Source organism: Rhincodon typus, chromosome 14, assembly GCF_021869965.1.
Source record: "Rhincodon typus isolate 14 chromosome 14, sRhiTyp1.1, whole genome shotgun sequence".
NCBI classification, from domain to species: Eukaryota; Metazoa; Chordata; class Chondrichthyes; order Orectolobiformes; family Rhincodontidae; genus Rhincodon; species Rhincodon typus.
The window spans coordinates 45,015,377-45,035,442 of NC_063345.1; the positions used below are offsets into that span (position 1 = coordinate 45,015,377).

General features: G+C 39.1%; 1 protein-coding gene across 2 annotated transcripts in view; it reads left to right on the forward strand.

Annotated features, from left to right (window-relative positions):
• zgc:66447 (SLAIN motif-containing protein-like) overlaps positions 1 to 12,969 on the forward strand; it is a 45,389-nt gene extending 32,420 nt beyond the window's left edge. For both annotated transcript variants that reach the window (XM_020517515.2, XM_020517516.2), the window contains 5 exons: positions 5,210 to 5,350; positions 6,103 to 6,408; positions 6,760 to 6,897; positions 9,223 to 9,553; positions 10,691 to 12,969. In XM_020517515.2, coding sequence (XP_020373104.1) covers positions 5,210 to 5,350; positions 6,103 to 6,408; positions 6,760 to 6,897; positions 9,223 to 9,553; positions 10,691 to 10,757 — 983 coding nt within the window. In that variant the 3' untranslated portion in view covers positions 10,758 to 12,969. The remainder of the gene's footprint in view (positions 1 to 5,209; positions 5,351 to 6,102; positions 6,409 to 6,759; positions 6,898 to 9,222; positions 9,554 to 10,690) is intronic.
• The last annotated feature ends 7,097 nt before the right edge of the window (positions 12,970 to 20,066 follow it).

Sequence of the window (20,066 nt, forward strand, 5' to 3'; positions counted from 1 at the left end):
TGCCCATTTCTAATTGACCTTGAACTGAGGTCATTTCAAAAGGCAGTGAAGAGTTAAACATATTGCTAAGGGTCTGGAGACATGAATTGGCAAGGGCAAGTAAGAATGGAAAATTTCCTTCCCTGTAAGACAATAATGAACTGGATTGGATTTTAAAAGACAATTGACAGTATTTGCATGGTCACTATTTTTATCAGTTATAAAAAATGAAACTTTTTGCAACAATCCATTTGGCTGCTGCCAGCCTGGTTTGCTGGACTGCTTTGGTTATGAAGGCTCCTACCGTGGAAGGTTGGCTAGTAATCTCCTGGAAAGTAAATGGGCAGTGTTTTCTCAGATTTAAGCCAAAATGTACACACGTGCAAAATACAGACTTGTCTGACTATTCTAAACATCATTTACTTTCAATTCCTTGTAGTTGAAGTTCCTTAACTTGGTGTTTCAATTGCATTTATTGATAGATTAGTCCACTCCACTACTTATGGTTGCTGACCTGCTGTTCTTTACATTACTTGGCTTTAGTACTTATTGGAAGCCACCAGGTAATAATCCCTATGATGGTTGATTGACCTATTTCTTTGAGTTTGAGGCTCTCGAGGCAGTATCTAATAGTACATAATCACTTGTGTTTTTCAGCCATTGTTCTCATTATGCTTCAAGAATAAACAATACCTAGTAGCTTATATACTTGCCTTTGCAGTAGTTCTAGCTATGCTCTGAAAGAATTGACTGGCAAAATCTGAAGTTGTCTCCTTTAGAATACAACATGCACAACACCACAAGGACTATGGTTGAAGAAGGTCCACCATCCTTTTTAAGGGGAGTTAGCAATAGGCCCACAAATGGTGGCTTTGCCAGTGACACTGTCGTCTCAATGACACATTTGAAAATAATTCAAATGAGATTGTGGTTTACTAGATCAACAAAAGTGAACTCCATTCAATATGGTTTAATACTAGTGTAAGTATGCTACTGACCATGTTGGGTCATCCCAGCATGCACTCTTTTCCCCAACAAAAGCCTCAGGAAATGTTAAGGTCAGGTGCTAAAGCAGTCAGGTTTTTTTTTTGTAAATTGAATGCATCCTCTAAAGCAAGAGGCAGCAATGTGTATTTTGTACTCTGTCGAAGTAGTTTCCTCCCTGGGTGTCGTAAGAGTGGAAAGAATTTTGAATTGCATCTCATGGCAGTCTTTGCAAACTAGTCTGAATTTGCAAATTCCTGTATTAAGTAGACTTAAATTCTACAATGCCTCTTTTTCCCTCAGTCATACCTCACAAGGTAAAAGGAATGCAGTTTCCAATAAACAGGGATATGCAGATTTTGGTATGAAGTTATCAAATAAAATAAATCCCAAATTTGTTGGTGTGGATCAGCATGTTTCAAACAAACAAAAAAAAACTAGGAAAGGATCAAGTATAAGGTTTTTTTAAAGCTATTTTGTCCCTCTTTTTATCAACTTGATCATTTCTTGATGTTTGACTTCTGTGGACACTTCTTGGACATCCTTTCTGTGGTTTGTTTTTTCAGTAGTTTTATTCCGTTTCCATGTTTTTTGGAGAATATTTTTTAAAAGTTGCCTGCTGATTTATAAAATATTACACACGTCCTATTGCACAAGTGGAGATTTGGAGCACAAAAGTTAGTTTTCCACCCAAGTGATTTCGTAAATGTGCATGGGACTGGTGAAGTATTTCTTTAGGAACATGTGTAACAATTTTGTTAGTTCTAGATATCTGCATGCTCCACAGCAAATCATGCCAAAAGTTCATGAGCTTCAAATGAAGGTAAATACAAGTAGGCGTGTGTAAATCTTTTCTGAACCCTTTCTAATTTAAAAAATATCCTCTACAGTTCTGGTCACCCTGCGACACAGTACTCCAAAAGTGGCCTCAGCCACATCCTGTACAACTTCAACAGATGTCCCAACTCCTATATGCAATGGTCTGAGCAATGAAAGCAAGCTGAATGCTTTCTTAACCACCCTGTCTGCATGTGATGCAGCTTTCAAAGAACAATGTACCTGAACTCCTGGGTCTTTCTGTTGTCTCTTGACAACACTATCCATTTCCTTACCATTAACTGTGTAAGTCCTGCCTTTATTTGTTTTACCTAAATGCAAAACCTTGCATTTATCCAAATTAAACTCCATCTGCCACTCCTCAGCTCATTGGCCCAATTGATCAAGATCCCTCTCTAATCTCGGATAACTTTCACTGTCAACTATACCACCAATTTTGGTGTTATTTGCAAACTTACTAACTGTGCCTCCTAAATATTCATCCACACACGTGAGGAGTATTCTATCACATGTCTGACTTGTGCCTTGTAGTGGAGGTGCCAGCGTTGGACTGAGGTGGACAAGGTCAGAAATCACACGACACCAAGTTATAGTCCAACTGGTTTATTTCAAAACACAAGCTTTTGGAGCTTCGCTCCTTCACCTGAAAGAGGAGCAAAGCTCTGAAAACTTGTGTTTTCAAATAAACTGGTTGGACTATAACCTGATGTTGTGATTTCTGGTCTTGTGCCTTGTAGACGGTAGACAGGCTTTGGAGAGTCAGGAAGTGAGTTACTCGCTGCAGTATTCATAGCCCTCTGACTTGTTCTTGTAGCCACTCTTTGTATGGTTAATCCAGTTAAGGTAAGGGTAGAGCAGCCTCCTTTCTCCATCCCCTCCAGTCCCCATTGAAAAGTAGGTGGTGCATAATATTTCAGCATCAGCTGTATTAAAGGGAATGATTTTTTTGTTGTAGGCTCGGGAAAGGTGGTGGCATCATGGTAATGTCATTTGGCTGGTTATCCAGAATCCCTGACTAACGTACTGGGGACATAGGATCAAATTCCACCAAGGCACGTACTAAAATTCTGTACAATTTGGAATCAAAAACTTTATCTAATGGTGATCGTTGTCTTTTGTCATCATCACTTACCTAGTTCACAGTTTTTTTGGAGAGTGAAACCTACTATCCTTGTCTAGTCAGGTCTGGCCCACAAATGACTCGACTCACAGCAATGTGATTTACTTGCAACCGCTGTTGGAAATGACTAGCAAGACTGCTCAAGGTTAATTAGGGATGTGCCTAGAGGGCCTTACCGGTAATGCCCATATCCTATGGAAGAATGTTATGAAGTTGGGTAGAGTAATTGTGAGGTGGAAGGCAGGAAGCTAAAATGTGTGGTTCCTTTTAAGAGATTTGTGTTTTGTCTGTACTTCAGCAGCTGAAGTTTCCAGTACAGAGAGCCTCAAAAAGTAAAACAATTGTATCAAACAAACCTTACAGGTGGCAGGCAAAACAGCAGTCTTATGCTGATGTTGTGACAATGAGTTTGACCTCAGACAATTAATAAAAAACAAACTGAGCGATCCAAAGCCAATTGAATTTTAAAACTGATGGTGTTGAAAACCTGAAACCAATCATATTTTAAGAATTTGATTATGTCATTACGGGTATAATGGACGAGGGTATTTGGAAAATTGGGGAGAGCCAACTGGCATCTGAAAGAGAGACAACTGCCACCTGCCAGAGTTAGCACCATTCATCTCTCCGAGAGAGCCCATGTAATTAATTAAAGGTACTCCGATATTTTAGTTCAAAGTCCTCATTGAAGAAATTAAAGAAATAAAACATTTCTGACAGCAGAATTAGCGGAAGAAAGGCATTTGTGAAGAGACCAGAGACGAAAGAATATTCCAGTCTCTGTGAACTTGGAGAGATTAAATTATAATTTATTGCCTCTTATTAATTGGGTTATATTAGTGGGACTTGACTTAATTTAAACAGCATTCCAATAGAATTTAGACCAGTTAGACTACAGACTACTCCCTAAGGGGGAATTTGTCAGTTTATTAGTAATTTTGTTAATTTGTTCATTGGGTTAAATAAATTGTTTCTTGTTACTTGTAAAGTGGAGACCAGGGATTTTCTTTCTTTTAACCACTCTTTTAATAGATTATGAGGGGAAAGACAAGCTTCTCTGGTGTTTTGGGGGTAATTATCAGAGCGGAACCCCTACTCCTGTCATAACAGACTAGGGCTTGTGTTTTAGTTTAATTATCAGAGGGATTCAGCCATTCCCCGTTGTAACAAAGTCCGAGATGGTAGTTAAAATATTAGGAAGCAGCACGGTGGCTCAGTGGTTAGCACTGCTGCCTCAGCGCCAGGGACCCAGGTTCGATTCCACCCTCGAGCGACTTTGTGTGGAGTTTGCACATTCTCCCTGTGACTGCGTGGGTTTCCTCCCACAGTCCAAAATGTGCAGGCTGGTTGGATTGGCCATGAAAAATTGCCCATAGTGTTGAGGGATGTGTAGATGAGGTAGGTTACAGGGGGATGGGTCTTGGTGGGATGCTCTGAATCGGTGTAGACTTGTTGGGCCGAAGGGCCTGTTTCCACACTATAGGGATTCTGTGAATTAAATACATTGTCATCTTTGTGTGCCATCATGTTTATTTCACAATCTATTCATGATCTTAATATAAGCAAAAAATTTACTTTTTTTAACATCAATAAAGTCACATGTTGGGTGAAAAATAAAATTCCTACTTTATTTCTTAGTTGTATAAAATTGAGTCCCTCCTACTTTCCCAGCTTGAATTTTATTTTTCTGATTGCTTACACGAGCCATCCAGGCTGTGCTTGCCAAGGTTGGAGCATTTATTCTCTAGGCTCTTGCCCAATGGTTTCACTGGTTCCCATGCATGTCACATAGGAGTCTTATCTGTGGAGAAAACATTTATGTAATCAGTCTGGATTTCGATTTGAACTCTGATTCCAATAATGAAAAGCAACAGCAATCCACTTGCACCACTGTCTCTGTTCGATTATATTTCATATTGCATACGCTAGTTGTTCTGATTGTAGCGCACTGCTGTGTATTCTAAGAAGATTGAATCCATCATGCATGTGATTGTCCTGCTTTTATATCAAAAAAAATATTAGATGTAGTGTGGTGTTTGTTCAGTTACTAATATTTTTCAAATTAGCTTTTAAAATCATGTATCTGGTTGAGCCAGCAGAGAATTGGTGTCAGTCTAAATCAACAAGGAAATGACCAACTAATCACCTGACTGTATTTGATTAGAAAAATATTTGCGTCTGTCTAATATTCGACAATTGAGTTAGTACTTTGGTCAATTGTTCCTGCAAAGCTGCTTTGGCTAATTACTATATTTCACATTTATTTTTCCATCTCTTTGATTTATGAAGGTTATCCAACCATTCACTCAGCACTGAGTTCCCAGTCATCCATTGACAGCGAGTTGAGCACCTCCGATGACTCCATCTCCATGGGGTATAAATTGCAAGATCTGACAGATGTCCAGATTATGGCTCGATTACAGGAAGAAAGTAAGTGGGGAAAAATATCAAATAATACAATATTATCTTGTTTTCATTGAGTAATGTGAAACAGCCTGGCCTAGATAGATGTCGATTATTCCACAGGAACATAAGAAATAAGAGCAGGAGGCAACCATATCGTTCCCCAAACCTCCCCTGCCATTCCCTACAATCATGGCTGATGTAATGCTTCAATTGAACTCCTCTGCTTGCTCCCCATTTCCCCTGAGAGTCCCTGAGGAAAAATAACTGGCACCCTTGTCACAAATATATTTGACAGTGGACCATCCACAACCATCTGGGGTTGAGAATTCCAAGAATTCATAACCCTTTGAAGAAACTTATGTTCATCTGTCTTGAATGATCAGCTCATTATCATGACATTGCCCACATGTTCTCAATTTCCCAGGCCAGGCAAACAACCTCTGCCAGTCCTGTTAGCGATCCTTTTAATGTTTCAATCTGATCATTCCTCATCTCTCTCAACCCCAAAGAGAATAAGCCCAGTTTACTCAGTCTCATTGGAGGACAAACCTTTCATTCCATAAACCAATATAGCGAACTTCTGCTGTATTGTATAAAATCGTATCTTTCCTTGAATCTGTTGACCAATCAGTATACAATTTTCCAAGTTTGGTCTTGCCAATGCTCTGTGGCTAGGTCTTGCTGCATGACGTTGATGCCTGTCTGGGTGTGCTTTTGAGATGAGCAAAGAGAAACAAAATTCTATTTAATTATGGAACTCTGCTTTCTTTTTAAAGGTCTCCGTCAGGACTATGCTTCGAGCTCAGCATCTGCATCCCGTCGCAGCTCCAGTGCCTCATTAAATTCCCTCCGGAGAGGTACTTACAGTGATCAGGAATTTGATACTTACAGTTTGGATGATGAAGATGAATATGATTACTCATTACCCCAGCACAGCGTGCATAGATATTCGCCTTCTCCACGAAATTCACCTCGATCGCAGTCTCCAGTTCGAGGAGCAGCAACTGCAGCTAGAGTTAGGCCTTCACGACGCTGTTTGCAGGGTCGTGTGTCTGAGCTAATGAATTATACAAAAAATCAAGGTACTAAATCTATAGTTAAATTGAGCAAGCGAAAGTTTCTGTGAATGTTATTCAGTGCAATTCTTTCTTTCGATGTTGAACTTGTGATTCTAGAATATTCTATTTTAGTGCATCTAAGTGTCGATAATAAACGCCTCTACTTTTCATTATGGACAAAGTGCCCATCTTCTGGATTTTCTTAATGTTGGACATGTAAATTTTTTTTGTTCTTGGGATGTTGACAGCTGTCTCAAAGGTGGCATTTGTTGACCGATGCTGTTTGCTGAGAGCATTTAGCCAAACCACTGTGTTAGACTGGAGTTGCATGTAAACTGGTTCAGCTAAGCCTTACTTCACTTCATTCTGTTACAGAGGAAATGCGTCGCAGCATGCCCAATCTAGCCAAGTCGGGGATTCGTTGCTGTGATTCAGGTAGAAGCAGTCAAAGCTTTGAATCTAATTTGCAAATACCCAGCAGTCGAATTTCACGATTGCAGCAGTCTCCAGCTGGTAAGTCACATTGGATCTGTTCTGAGAAGTAAGGAAATCATTAACCAATTACTCATGTGAAGTGCATATTTTCAGTTTTCTCAAATGTGAAATTAGCCTGCCAGGTAAAATTTTTGATATGATGGACTCCCTTGCCTTCTGTTTTAATTGAGAATTTCAAAGTAAGATTGAACATAAAAAGGCATTTCTATTAATTATCCTCCATAACAATAATCAGTTCAACTAGGAATTTACAGGACCATTGGTCAGTTTGAAGATTTATCATGTCTCAACTTGAGGGATTTGGATACTTCAGATTTTAAATTGCGAAGTTTAATATTCGACTTAATGTTGCCTAGTGTTTGTGAGAGCCTTTTTTCCCTAATTTTCCTATCATTGAGCTAATGCTGCACAAACAAAACTCTCATGCAGCAATGAAAAGGATTCTGAGAATACACTGCTTATGGGATTGGCCTCTGATTTGGGATTAATTGCAGTCTAATAGTTAAATAAGCCTGGACATATAAAGAATAAGACTATGCCAGTTCACCAGGAAACTTGTTTCTGAATATCATGCTATTAGAGAAATGCCTAATTAGCACAGCAACTAATTTCTCCTGTACTGTGATCTAAGCAGGAACTCATTGGTACAAATAAAAGGCTTTCAAAATAAAAATAAAAAATTCAGAGAAATACTGAGGTCAGGCAACATCCATGGAGAGAAACAGTCACCGTTGCAATCTTTGATGAAGGATCATTAGGCCTGTTTCTGTTGCACCTCAGGTATTGCCTGACCTGCTGACTATTTCCATTTTTCAGTATTTGTTTCAGATTCCCAGTATTTTATATTTTAGATTTAGTTCAGATTTATCCAGAGTGACAATTTCGACTAATAAAATTTTTGACTGAACTACAAGTTTGCATAGCTAAACTCTCTCTCTTAGAGTTAAAGATTATGTTCAATAGATATCTCAAAGTGATCAAGACACAGCCATTATGCAACTTCTTAAAGTTAAGACTTAATATTAATATTGAGGCAAGAAATATGTGAAAGCAATTGTTGAAGTAGAATCAGCCGCCAATGTGAATGGACTCCAGTATGAGCACAAACGTAACTGGTGTGGAGGAAGAGGAGTGCTCTTCCTCTTTAAACTGTCATTAACAACAGTGTAAATTGTTGCATTAGTAACAAAAACAATGGAAAATGCTGAAAACACTTGGTTCGGTTGCGCCAGTGGAGATAAAAAGTTAATATTCCAGGTCATGACCCATCATTACTTTGCTATTGACAGTGTGAAACCCCACCCACTGAATCAACAGTGAATCGCTAGCTGGTGTGTGTTGACTTGCACTGATTTATATTCAGCTCCCTTCTGCCCCATTTTAACATAATTCAAGAGAATATACCTGATGTTATCAACACTTGCTTGACAAGATATCCAAAATAAACAGTATTGCTGACCGCTTGGTAACGTAGATAATACAGATTCAGTTTTTAATAATGTGAGTCATGCTGCCTAGGAAATAGGAAAGGTGCCCTAAGATTATTTCCCATTTTTTTTTCTCGTGGCTTTTTTTTTTAAAGACCAGCTCTTGTGGAAAATGTGGAAACTTAGACTGGTTTTGTAGCTGACCTATGCTGCTCCATATTAATTATTGGATCACTTCCACCTTTGGTTGCTATAATCCCAACACTTAGTTTGTATTGAATGCAGTTGTGTTCATTGATTTTTCAAATTTGTAACTTGTCAATTTTGTAGGGGTGGGGAAGGAGGAAGATGGAAGGTGATATAAGGAGAGAGGGAGGAAAAAAGATAGGCAGCGAAAGGGATTGTTGATAGTAAGCCAGGGGAGAGTGAAAGCTTCATAGCTGATATGGGAGCGGTGAGTGTGGAAAATGGGTTGGCTGTCCTGAAAGCCACCCATTTCATTAGAGGATCTGGGGTGTGGGAGTGGGTAATAAACATGGAAGAAAGTGGTCATACTCTGGAATTGTTCAACTTGATATTAAGCCCTGAAGGATGCAAGGTTTTTGAGTGGAAGACGGGCATTGTTCTTTCAGTTATTGTGTAATTTTAGTCAAAATTTTATGTTGGAGCAGCTTAGCTATCTGATGTATCACAAGTTTGTCAGTTCAGTCAAATGGATAAATGCAGCTTTTCATATGCCTTATTTATGGTAGGACTGGAATTCACTGTTTTGAAATTTTGGCTGTTCAGTCCATGTTTTAAAATTTTTTAGCTGTCACCTTTTAAAAGATAGATAAAGTAGCTTTATGTGGAAGATGCTCCTGAAGATGACAATAATGAGTGCCTTGTTAATAATTTCCCTTCCTGTTTTGTCTAGGTTCATCTGGTAAGATCAGGTACACTACTGGTAACAGTAGCCAAATTTCTCCCTCAAGCAGACAGCCAGTGAAAGCTATTGCAAACAGTAACTCTCCCTTAACGACAAGGCATCCAGTGAAAACGGTATACCCATGTTCTGGCAGTACTGTTCGTAGAATCCAGTCTCCGACTTGTTCAAGCATTTCTTCACCAACTGGCATTACCACGAATGGAAGATCCTCCAGCTCAGCTCCTGTCCCTAAGGGCACCCCGACTAAGTCACGGGTTGCTAGCACTTGCACTCCCACTTCTGCAGTTTCTAAGACCAAGCTTTTGCAGCCAGCAAGGAGGTAAGTCTAATGAAAACCAAAAGAATTGCAGATGCTGTAAATAAAGAGCAAAAACAGAAGTTGCTAGAAAAGCTGAGTCGGTCTGGCAGCATTTGTGAAGAAAAATCAGTTAACATTCCGGGTCTGGTGAGCCTCCCTTCGTTCCAGAGGACCCAAAACGTTAACTCTGATTTTTCTTCACAGGCAAGTCTAATATATTACCAATATTCTGTCCATTTTGGAACTGCAATCTTCAAGTGCTATATTGACACCAGGTGTTCTCTACCATAGCTGCTGTTCATTGGCTATGATACTACAAGCCACTTAATGTGTATTGGTTCCACATGCTCTCAATGAATGATGGAACTTATACATGTTAAATCCCTGGCATGTCCTGTGTGCCCTGTTAAATTACTTGTTTTTGACCAAGGCAGAGAGACAAAAAAATACTCGGGGATACACTCAGACCATTGTATGAATTCTTACAGCATGTTTTTATATATTTAGGTCTTTTTCATGTTAGCTCACCTACATATGCTTGAAGTGCAGCCTTCTGGACCCACTTATTTAAATGAGAAGCAGCCTGTTTAAAGTCTGCTGATGCACTCTCTCTTTTTTTTAAGAGTCAGAAGCAGACATGGTGATCTTTAGAAAATCCTCACAAAATGCTACTTGCCAAAGTAATATGCTAATTTGACAACTTAAAAATACCGAGTACTTGGTCAACTTCATGCTTGCAATAATAACTTGCAAAAATTTCCACCTATCAACATTTTTGCCTCACTTGTTTTTAACCATTGTTGCCAACAAAATACTGAAGGTGAAGAGATTGAAAAGTCAAGGTGAAAAATGGGATCTAGTAATGGCAAAGAATGCAAATAAAAGAATATTCAGATAGTCATGCAATTGATGCACAGCCAGCTGATATGAGATGGATAGAAATAAAAGAATATACAATGGGTAATAGGAAGAGGAATGGGGATAATGTTTTTGCCCCCATTAATGGGCTACATGCTAGTTGGAGACTGACCATTGCCAGTCGATTCTTACAATATCAAGCGCTCCTATTGGTTTGCTTCAACAAACTTTGTTTTTGAGAGCTTGTCTGGGTATTCTGTTACAATATGATTGGAACTAACTGAATTACCCTATTATCAGGACACTACAACTCCCGAAGACACACAGCACTGTGACAGAAGACAAGTGGAAAGAAGGCTGCTATTGAGGAAAGCCCAAAGATTTCTGAAACTGCTGGCACCTGATGAAGTGAAAGCCCAGCTGGCTGGGCAGAAGTCCAATTTAAATCAAATGAGAGAAAAATTCAGTTTCTGGCAATGAACAATATTTTGTAAAGACTGGTTTTTAAAAGTCATAAACTGTCTATGCCAGGATTCTGTCTTCTGGGCTCCTGTTGATTGCATCGTCAGCCCAATTATATGAAGTCAGGTCATTTCATGTAGGTACCTTTTTAGTTTACATATTTATGTTTTGCAAATCCAAACTCTCCAAACCGATTCTGAACTTGAGGTAAAATTATGTAACACTTGACCTTTTCAATAGCAAAATCAATCACAATTTGCCTTGATGCTTTCACATCTAATTCTTTTCATTCCTTTCTTAAATCAGTGTACAACAGAAGGCAAAAAAAAAAGTGAGATCAGTCTTTGGAGGTGTCTGTAGTTGCCAAGTACTTAAACATTCCTTTGCAAGCTCTCAGAAGAGAACTGAGCAATTTATGTAAAGATTGGTTCATAAGAGCCACAGCATTTTTTTTTTGTATGAGCTAGTGTTGCAATTGATCAAACTATATTGCATGAACATCAGGAGTCTATCTTTCTCAAGTACTTGTTGGATTCTGCAGGAGCTGCTGAGAACATCCTTCAACTTTGTGTAAGTTGAATATCTAATATCTTATAGTGCTCCAAATGCGCAATATTTAACAAAACTTGCTTACACTCAAAGCAGTGCTTACCTTTTTTTTTTTCTCTGCTCTGAACCCATTTTAATGCCTCGTGATTCAAGTGAAAAGTTGGATGTGGAGATTTAGGGGTATGGTTGATGAATAGGATCACACGGGGGACATTTGATGGGGCAAGGTGTTTAAAACTGAACAAAGTTCACACTTGCCTTACATTGGCTGTGGTTCAGAAGCAGTTGGGCCTCCGATCAGACTATTGAGGCATATCTACCGACAGGAAATAAAACCAATTTAAAGGAGGCCTCAAAGCAGTCAAAACGCAGTTCAAGTTTCACAGCCACCTTTGCCTTGAAGCTTGTGACCCCAAAATCTTGTGACCTCCCTAGGCATCATAGTTTGGGATGTCCCTGCCCCAGAGTACAAAAATTTCCATCTAAGTGTGTTGAAGTGAAAGTTTAAAAGACAGTATTTCTTGTGATGTGGTGCAGTAAGTTTAAAGGTTTCAAGAACATTGTTACTGATCCTCTTAGCCACTCCACTAAATCAACTGTAACATTGAAATGATGTAATAGATCCTGTGTTCTGTGGTGGTGATCAATTGCTGTTAGTTATTCTTTCACAATTCCCAGCTACTGCTAATTTTGCCTGCTGTGCCAAAAATCACCTGACGACAGGTTTTTTTTTCCCTCATGCCAAGATGCTCCCTGCGCACAAAAGTCAAATGTCTCACATTTGCAGTGAGGTTTTGATCTCTGAGCATGTTTTTAACTGAAAGAGAAATTAACTGACTACACTGCACTTGCATCGCACCTGATGTAAAGTTGGAACACATCAGAGGAAGATGAATTGGGATAACCCTTATAAAACCTTGAATAGTCGAATGGGAAGGGGGGCAGAAAAATTCAGCCCATCGGTTTTTCTGTTTCAGTACAAAATTGAAATTTTCAGTTAATCCAAATAATTCAAAAAGAGAACACTTTTTTGGAACAATGGTCTATAGCAAGTTTCAATAGTAAACTGCTAAATACTACTTTTAAGTTGATCAGTATGCCCCATTTATATACAATTTATCTGCCCAGATTTGAAGTGTAGTTTGATTCAATTACCTTATTTCTTAGAGTGAGGGAAAGTATCAGTTATGTACTGGTCAGCAGCAAACCGGTTGAAATATGGGATTGAGTCTTCAAACTGTTTCTTATGCAACTAATCTCCGTGAGTTAGTAGTAAGGTCTGTGCTGTGATGTGAATTTCATAATGGCCATTCTCAAGCAACTGATTTACTCAACTAGCTTGTTTTCAATTTTAGTTCTTACAGGACGTTATTGAAGAACTTTTGAATTTGTGTATTGCGGAGTCTTTATAAGATAGAAGCGTTAACAGTCTGCTTATATTCAGTTGTAGACCAGCATGAAGTCATGTATGTGTTTTTATTTCCTTCCTTTGCTGACATTAAGTGTCAATAAGTGTAAAAGGCATTCCATTTGAATTTCTTTATTAAATGAAACTTTTTGAATTAAAATTTCTGAATGTGGTTTAATCTTTTGATGTGCAGCAATTACTAGACCTCTTTCTATATCCTCAATTGGATTTTCAAATTTCAACACAGTTTCAGACTTAAATTCCTTTGTGTTGATGGGATGATGAGGAAAGCACTGCTATTGTTCACATGCAGCAAGTAAAATAATTTTGTTTCCGTTTGTTCTTGCTAATGTTGGAAGGAAAAGAACCATTATTGACCCCATGCCTCGGTTGGATCGCAAGGTTGTGGTGGGCCTTTTCCTTTAACTGTTACAGTCCTTGTGATCTCCTCTCAATGATGTTAATAGGCTCTTCTAAGATATTGACTCGGCATTAGCAAAGGAATGACAAAACCAACCAAGATAATATGATGTTCCGTAACATTGTTCTTATCTTTTTTGATAATAGATGTTTATGTGGGCATTGCGTATGGTAATCCACCAAGTCAGAAAAATCTGCAATATAGCACAAGTTTTCTTTTGTGTATCTCATTTTGTTGCCAAATTCCTATTTCAACAGCAAATCAAAGATTAACTATATCATAGCACTATAATATTTTTCAACTTAAACTCATGGGCTTCTTGCTCGAAATATAATTTCTACTTGGCAGTTTTTAGATTCAGATGATTATGAAAATCTGATCTCAGCTGTTATCTGCTGCATATCTCACTATAGCACATGTTGAATATGCACAGGAATATGCTATCAGTCTATTCAACCTGTTCCAGTTGCCAGTGATATCATGATTATTCTGTATCCCAATTCCATTTGCCAGCCTTGATTCCACATCTGTATGAATCAGCATGGAATTTGCACTCATTTTTATGAAGAGCAACATAACAAACAAATGTTCCAGAATGTTACCAGTCTGTAAAACCATGTGGATCAGCATCAAACCATCTCCCTTCTGTTGACTTGCTACTAATCAATTTCAAAAGATGTGGAAGGCAGGATAGATCTGTAATGCACAAGCAAAATAAAGCTCTATTTGTCTGTTTTTTTTTTTTTTTTTTTCATGACCACTAGAAGCCTGTACTTTACATGAAATCTAGTGTCCCAGTTGTAGGAAATGTGGCAGCAATATGTGCACAGCAAACTCTCCAAACAGCAATGTGAAAATGACCAGATTTTTTTTATATAGTGTTGATGAAGAATAAATATTGGTCAGGTCATCAGGGATAATTTCTCTGCTTTAAAAATAGCATCAGGCGAATTTTTTTACATCTGCATGAGCAGACAGTTGGAATATTTGTTTTAACACATCATTTGACAGTGATCTCTCAATCCTGCTACGGCGTGTTAGCCTAGGTTTTGGAACTCAAACCACAAAGTGGGATTTGAACTTTTGATTTATGACACAGCCAAGTATGCTACCAATCTGAATCGCAGGTAACTAAGGCTGTTAAACTACCAACTATCAGGTATTTTTCTACATTTTTCTGATATTGTACATGCCACATGTGAGATTTGGTCTCGTTGCCTCATTAATGGCCATACTATAGATCTGTCTGCAGGTTGTCTTGAAGTGATGCTATCTTTGGGTACACTTGGTGGAGCCAAAGGATGTGCCTCAGTCCACAGCGGCTATATGAGATAGGGCAATGAGGCTCATCAATGTGAAGGCTTCATCTGTCAATGGTATCATATTTCTAGATATGGTGCTAGTTTCTTTATTCCCTTCCTCTGTTGGAATTAAATTTGGGGCTGCAAGTACATGGAGCACCTGTGTAGCAGCTAGGGTGTCTCAGGAGCGTTAAAACTGGAAAAAAATGCAACTTTGTCCTCCCAAGTGCTGCTTGGATTAAAGGGTATAATGTCAGAGGTTTGGGCTTTTGTGGAGATGTTGAAGGATTAATGTCTCCGAAGACTGCTTCACTCCAGGGAAGTGGTGGAGCTGACGGCTATGCTGGAATAAAAGTTTACATCTGAGAAAGCCTTGGACACCCAGAGCCCGTCGCATTAAATATTATGATGGCAGTCCTTTCTCGGTATTTTTGAGAAAAACATGGCATCTGTGACCTATTATATGATGGATTTCAAGAACCATTGGATTGTTCAATATACTGAAGTTTACGACTGGTCAGGCCAATGACCGTTTTCATCAGAGTCATGGCTGCATGCCCTCCACCTGTGGAAAATCATTGCTCATACTTACGTAGTCATCAAGACTTCCTCAACAAACAGGTGATTTTCTGAATAGGAAGTATTACTTGAATGCTAACATGGTTTGCACCCACTTGTCATTCAGGTTTGCATGTGATTTTGGGAAGCTGCCAGGGCTTCTACTTTAGACAGTCCTAAAAGCCTCCTTTTAGGTCACGTGAGTTCCATTCTGGTTGGCTCATAAGATTGTACATTTTTATTTATTCATTCATGGATATTATTATCTGAGTCAGTGTTTACTGTCTCAAGTAAATACCCCTTGTAGCCAAGTTCCTGAACCCTGTGCACAATCCCAGATGGATTTTTTTAAAAATGCACACACGAGCATTGCTTACAAGGGCCAGGGTGACCACCTACCCATTTTATAGGAATGCCCAAAACTTAGTTTTGGGTTGTCTGTTTCTGGAATGCTGTTTGTCCTGTACTTTTTGATCATTTCTGCTACTCCTGAATTCTTTCATCCCACAGGTGTTCCTGTGTTTGCCTTAATGTTCCCTAGCTTATCCCTTGAGTCCTGGCAACATCCTTGTAAATGTCTTCTGAACTCTTTCCAGTTTACCTTGCTACAGAATGTTATTAAACAACGGAATGTCCTACAACTGCAACATAACTTCCCAACTTCTATGCTCAAGACCCTGACTGAAGGCCATTGTGCCAAAAGTCTTTTTCACTGTCCTGTCTACCTGTGACTCTACTTTCAGACAACTCTGTATCTGAACTCCAAGGTCCCTCTGTTCCACTACTCTCCTTTTAAAGGTCCTACCACTCACCATAAAACTCCTACCTTCCAAAATGCAACACCTCATACTTATCTACATTAAACTCCATTTGCCATTTCTCAGCCCATTTCCCCAGCTGACCAAGATTCTGCTACAATTTCTGATAACCTTCCTAACTGACCATGGTACTGCCTATTTTAGTATCATCTGCAAACTTAGAAGTCATGCCTTGTACATTCTCATCCAAATCATTGATATAGGTAACAAACAGCAACCCCTGAGGCACACCACGAGTCACAGGCCTCCAGTCCGACAAGCATTCTTCCACTATTACACTGTTTCCTACCATCAAGCCAATTGTGTTTACAATTTGCCAACTCTCCCAGGATTCCAAGCAATCTAACCTTTCAGAGAAGCCTACCATGTGGAACCTTTAAAGGCCTTACTAAAATCCATATAGACTATGTTTACTGCTCTGCGTTTCAACAACCTTCTTAGTCACTTCTTTGAAGAACTCTAACAAATTTGTGAGGCATGATTACCCATGCACGAAGCTATGCTGATTATTCCTAATCAAACCGTCTTTCTAAATGCATGTATATCTTATCTCTCAATCTTCTCAAGTAACTTACCTACCACAGATGTTAAGCTTACTGGTCTATAATTCCCAGGTTTTTCTTTGCAGCCTTTCTTAAATAAGGGCACAACGTTCGCTACCCTCCAGTTTTCCAGGACATCACCTGTGGTTAATGATGTTGCAAATATTATCAGCCAGGACCCTGTAATATCTTTGAGCTTCTTGCAGAGGTTTTAGATTTATCCACCTTCGTGCATTCTAATACTTCCAACAACTCCCCCTACTGTGATTATGGACTGTCCCCAAGATATCACCACTAACTTTCCCTAGCAGTCTTGTCTTCCTCTATGGTAAATACAGGAGAAATATTCATTTGAGGACCTCGCCCATCTCCTGCAGTTCCACATACAAACACACCCACTTTGGTCCTTGAGGGATCCTATTCTCAGTTATTCTTTTTCCTTTTAACATACTTAGAGGTTCAAAGAGAATCTTTCAGGCAACGCTATCTCGTGCCCCATTTTTGTCCGCCTGATTTCCTTCTTCAGTAAACTCCTATCTCCCCTCCATACCTCCAGGAATTCCCTGGATCCCAGCTACCTATTCCTGAGCCAGGCCTCTTTTTTTTTTTTTTTCCCCCCCCCCGCCCCTCTGGTCAAAGCCTCAAAATCTGTTGTCACCCAGGGTTCCCTACTCCTGCCAACCTTGCCCTTCACCCTCACAGGACCATAGGGACCTTGAACTCTAGCTATCACACTTTTAAAGACCTCCGATATGCCAGACATCACTTTGCCTGCAAACAAACTATTTCAATCAACCCCTGCAAGCTCTAATCCCATCAAAATTCATGTTGCCCCAATTTAGAACTTGAACCTATCCTTCTCTAACTAATTTAAAATTAATAGAACTGTGGTCACTGTCCTAAAGTGCTTCCCCCACTGTCACCTATCCTGCCTTATTTCCCAAGAGTGGTTTGAGGTTTGCCCCTTCCTGCGTAGGACCCTCTATTATATTGCTTGAGGAAACTTTCCTGAACACGTTTAACAAATTCCAACTCATCTAAACCCTTAACACTGTGGCAGTCCCAGTCAATGTTAGGAAAATTAAAATCCCCCCACTATGACAACCCTATTTCTCCCACAAGTCTCCCTGCATATTTTTTCCTCTAATTCCCATTGACTATTTGGAGGCCTATAGTACCATCCCTCATTTCTTAATTCCACCCACAAAACCCCTCTGGATGATCCCTCAGTTATTTCATCTCTGACTACTCCTTGATGGGTAGGGTACACTATTGAAGTATCTGAAATGGGCATTTTAAATCTCTCAACAGTTCATGTAACTGAAGCTGTCAACTCATCTTTATCTGTTGTTGTTCCCAGAGAGAACTGGTTAAAGTGAAATAGCTGTCTGTTCAATCAACCCCCTCACATTTCCTCTTCCCTTTTTGATCTGAACCTTCCAGTTATGAAGCTTGACATGTGGTTGAGGAAATGATTGGCACAACCATTGTTTTTACTTAGCTTCCACAGCTGCCTTTGCAATTGACTAAGGAAAGTATCTGCTCTTCATGCTGTTGACAATTGGCATTGCCATTTCTGTGAATGGCACTGTGCTTCTTGTGCCTTGACTGTCCCTGGCATTATGGACAATTTTCCCACATAAACAGAAGCAATGTTACTTTTTGTTTCCAAGTCCATGTGAAATGTCTGTCCCTGGGTTGGTATGGTGCTACAACCATTCAACTATTTAAATAATATTCAGCCATTACTGACCAGAGGGTTCAGCTTCATGTGAGCTGCATGCTCAACTGTGGAAATTAGTGCTTAGTGATGCACAATGCATCGACTGACTTTAATTCATGCTGGATTTCCAGTTGTGCTTCTAAATACTCTCATCCTCTAGATCACACCAGATTAATAAATCTCAAACTGATTTAGCCTCACGACCACTGTGTCTCCCTACCTTTGTAACCACCACTTATGCTTTCATGAGGTTTGCTGGATGCCTAACACCTGGCAACGAGAAATCTCTCCTTTCTTGTACCCTGACCAGGAATGCCACTGAATCATGGCATGAACTTTACTTCTCAGGATTCCATTCTGCAGTTGCCTCAACCTAGACTGCTCCTTTTTATCTGGTCTCCAACCTACTTAAATATTGTCTTTAGACATGGCATCTCAGAATGAGTAGCCAGCACAATGAGCTACTCCTTATCCATAAGTGAATTTCTCTAGCTGCTGGCCTTAATTGACTCATCCTCATGAAATCTGAGTTAACCTATGTGCCAAATGTTCCCTCTACCCCCATCCAGCCAATCAAAATATAAGACCTGTGGATGCTGGACAAAACAGAGAAACTGCTACTGAAAGTGCAGGTGGAGTAACACCTATGGAGAAAAAGCAAGTCAATATTGAGTCTGTTAACTGAGGAGAGTCACTGGACTCAACGATAACTGGTTTCTCCCCACAGATGCTGCCAGACTTGTTAAAGAGCTCCAGTTATTTGTTTTTGATTAAAATTCAAGCCCTGGTTTTTGATGCTCTGAATTTGAGAGAGAGAGGGAGAGAGAGTTCAAATATTGAGATGTGAAGCTGCTGTATCTTGGAAAATACTAATGCCCTATCAGCATTGCTTCACCCCTATTAGTCATTTTAATGGCAGCCTTCTGTCTCATAGCAAAAACCATCCCCAATAATATTCTCAATGTCAGTCTCTTCCAGGATTGCAAGTTACCAAACAAAGAAAAAGAAACAAAACCTTCTGGAGCCAAGAACCATTTTGAACTAATTCTGTGGGAAGTGAAAGTTCATCTCAAAGGCCAGTTTAACAAAGGCAAGTGTGCTTTGTTATACTAAATTAGATGAGCTGTGCTTTAAACCACAAGTGATCGACAAAGATAATGCATCAGTCTTGTTATGTCTTCATGTAATTTATCTTTCAGCTATTAATGAGAAGTTCAAATTTCTTTAGAAAAGCCTCTACAGACATTGTAACAATGCCCTATGTTACAAAGCAATGCAGACGTTTTTCATCTTAGTCTATATCAAGGTGTAAAAAGTACATTTGCAGTGGGTCAACATTTTCCCCAACAGTAGTTATGAGACCGATGAATAAGAATGATCTTGAAATTTGGAACTGAAGAATGCCACTGATACCCTGGTACTACTTTGAACAGGATTCTTAGGAAGGTAGAACTTTGATAGAACTCTGGAGTACAATTGTCCTTAAAGTCCGATTTAATTTAAACTGAACTACAACTAATTTCAGATTGACCTGGTGTTCAAATAGCAACATTTTTGGATTTAGAAATAATAGTTTGTATCTTGCAATTCACTTACTACATTAAAATATAAAGTAATGTTAGAGATAAAACCATACCATGAAGTCTGACAGTACATAATTTCATTTAAAGATGCCAATTTACGATGATTAACCAAATTAAGAGTTTAATAACTATTATTGTGCAACTGTGAAAAAGTTTCAAAAGCTGATTTAAGTGCACAAATTGGACTGTACTCACCACCACTGGAAAAACAGAATCCACACAAAGCTTATGCTTTATAGCTCCACAAATATTAAATTCTGTTGCTGCACCGCACAAATTAAAATAAGATGCAACAAACAAATAGACTTGTG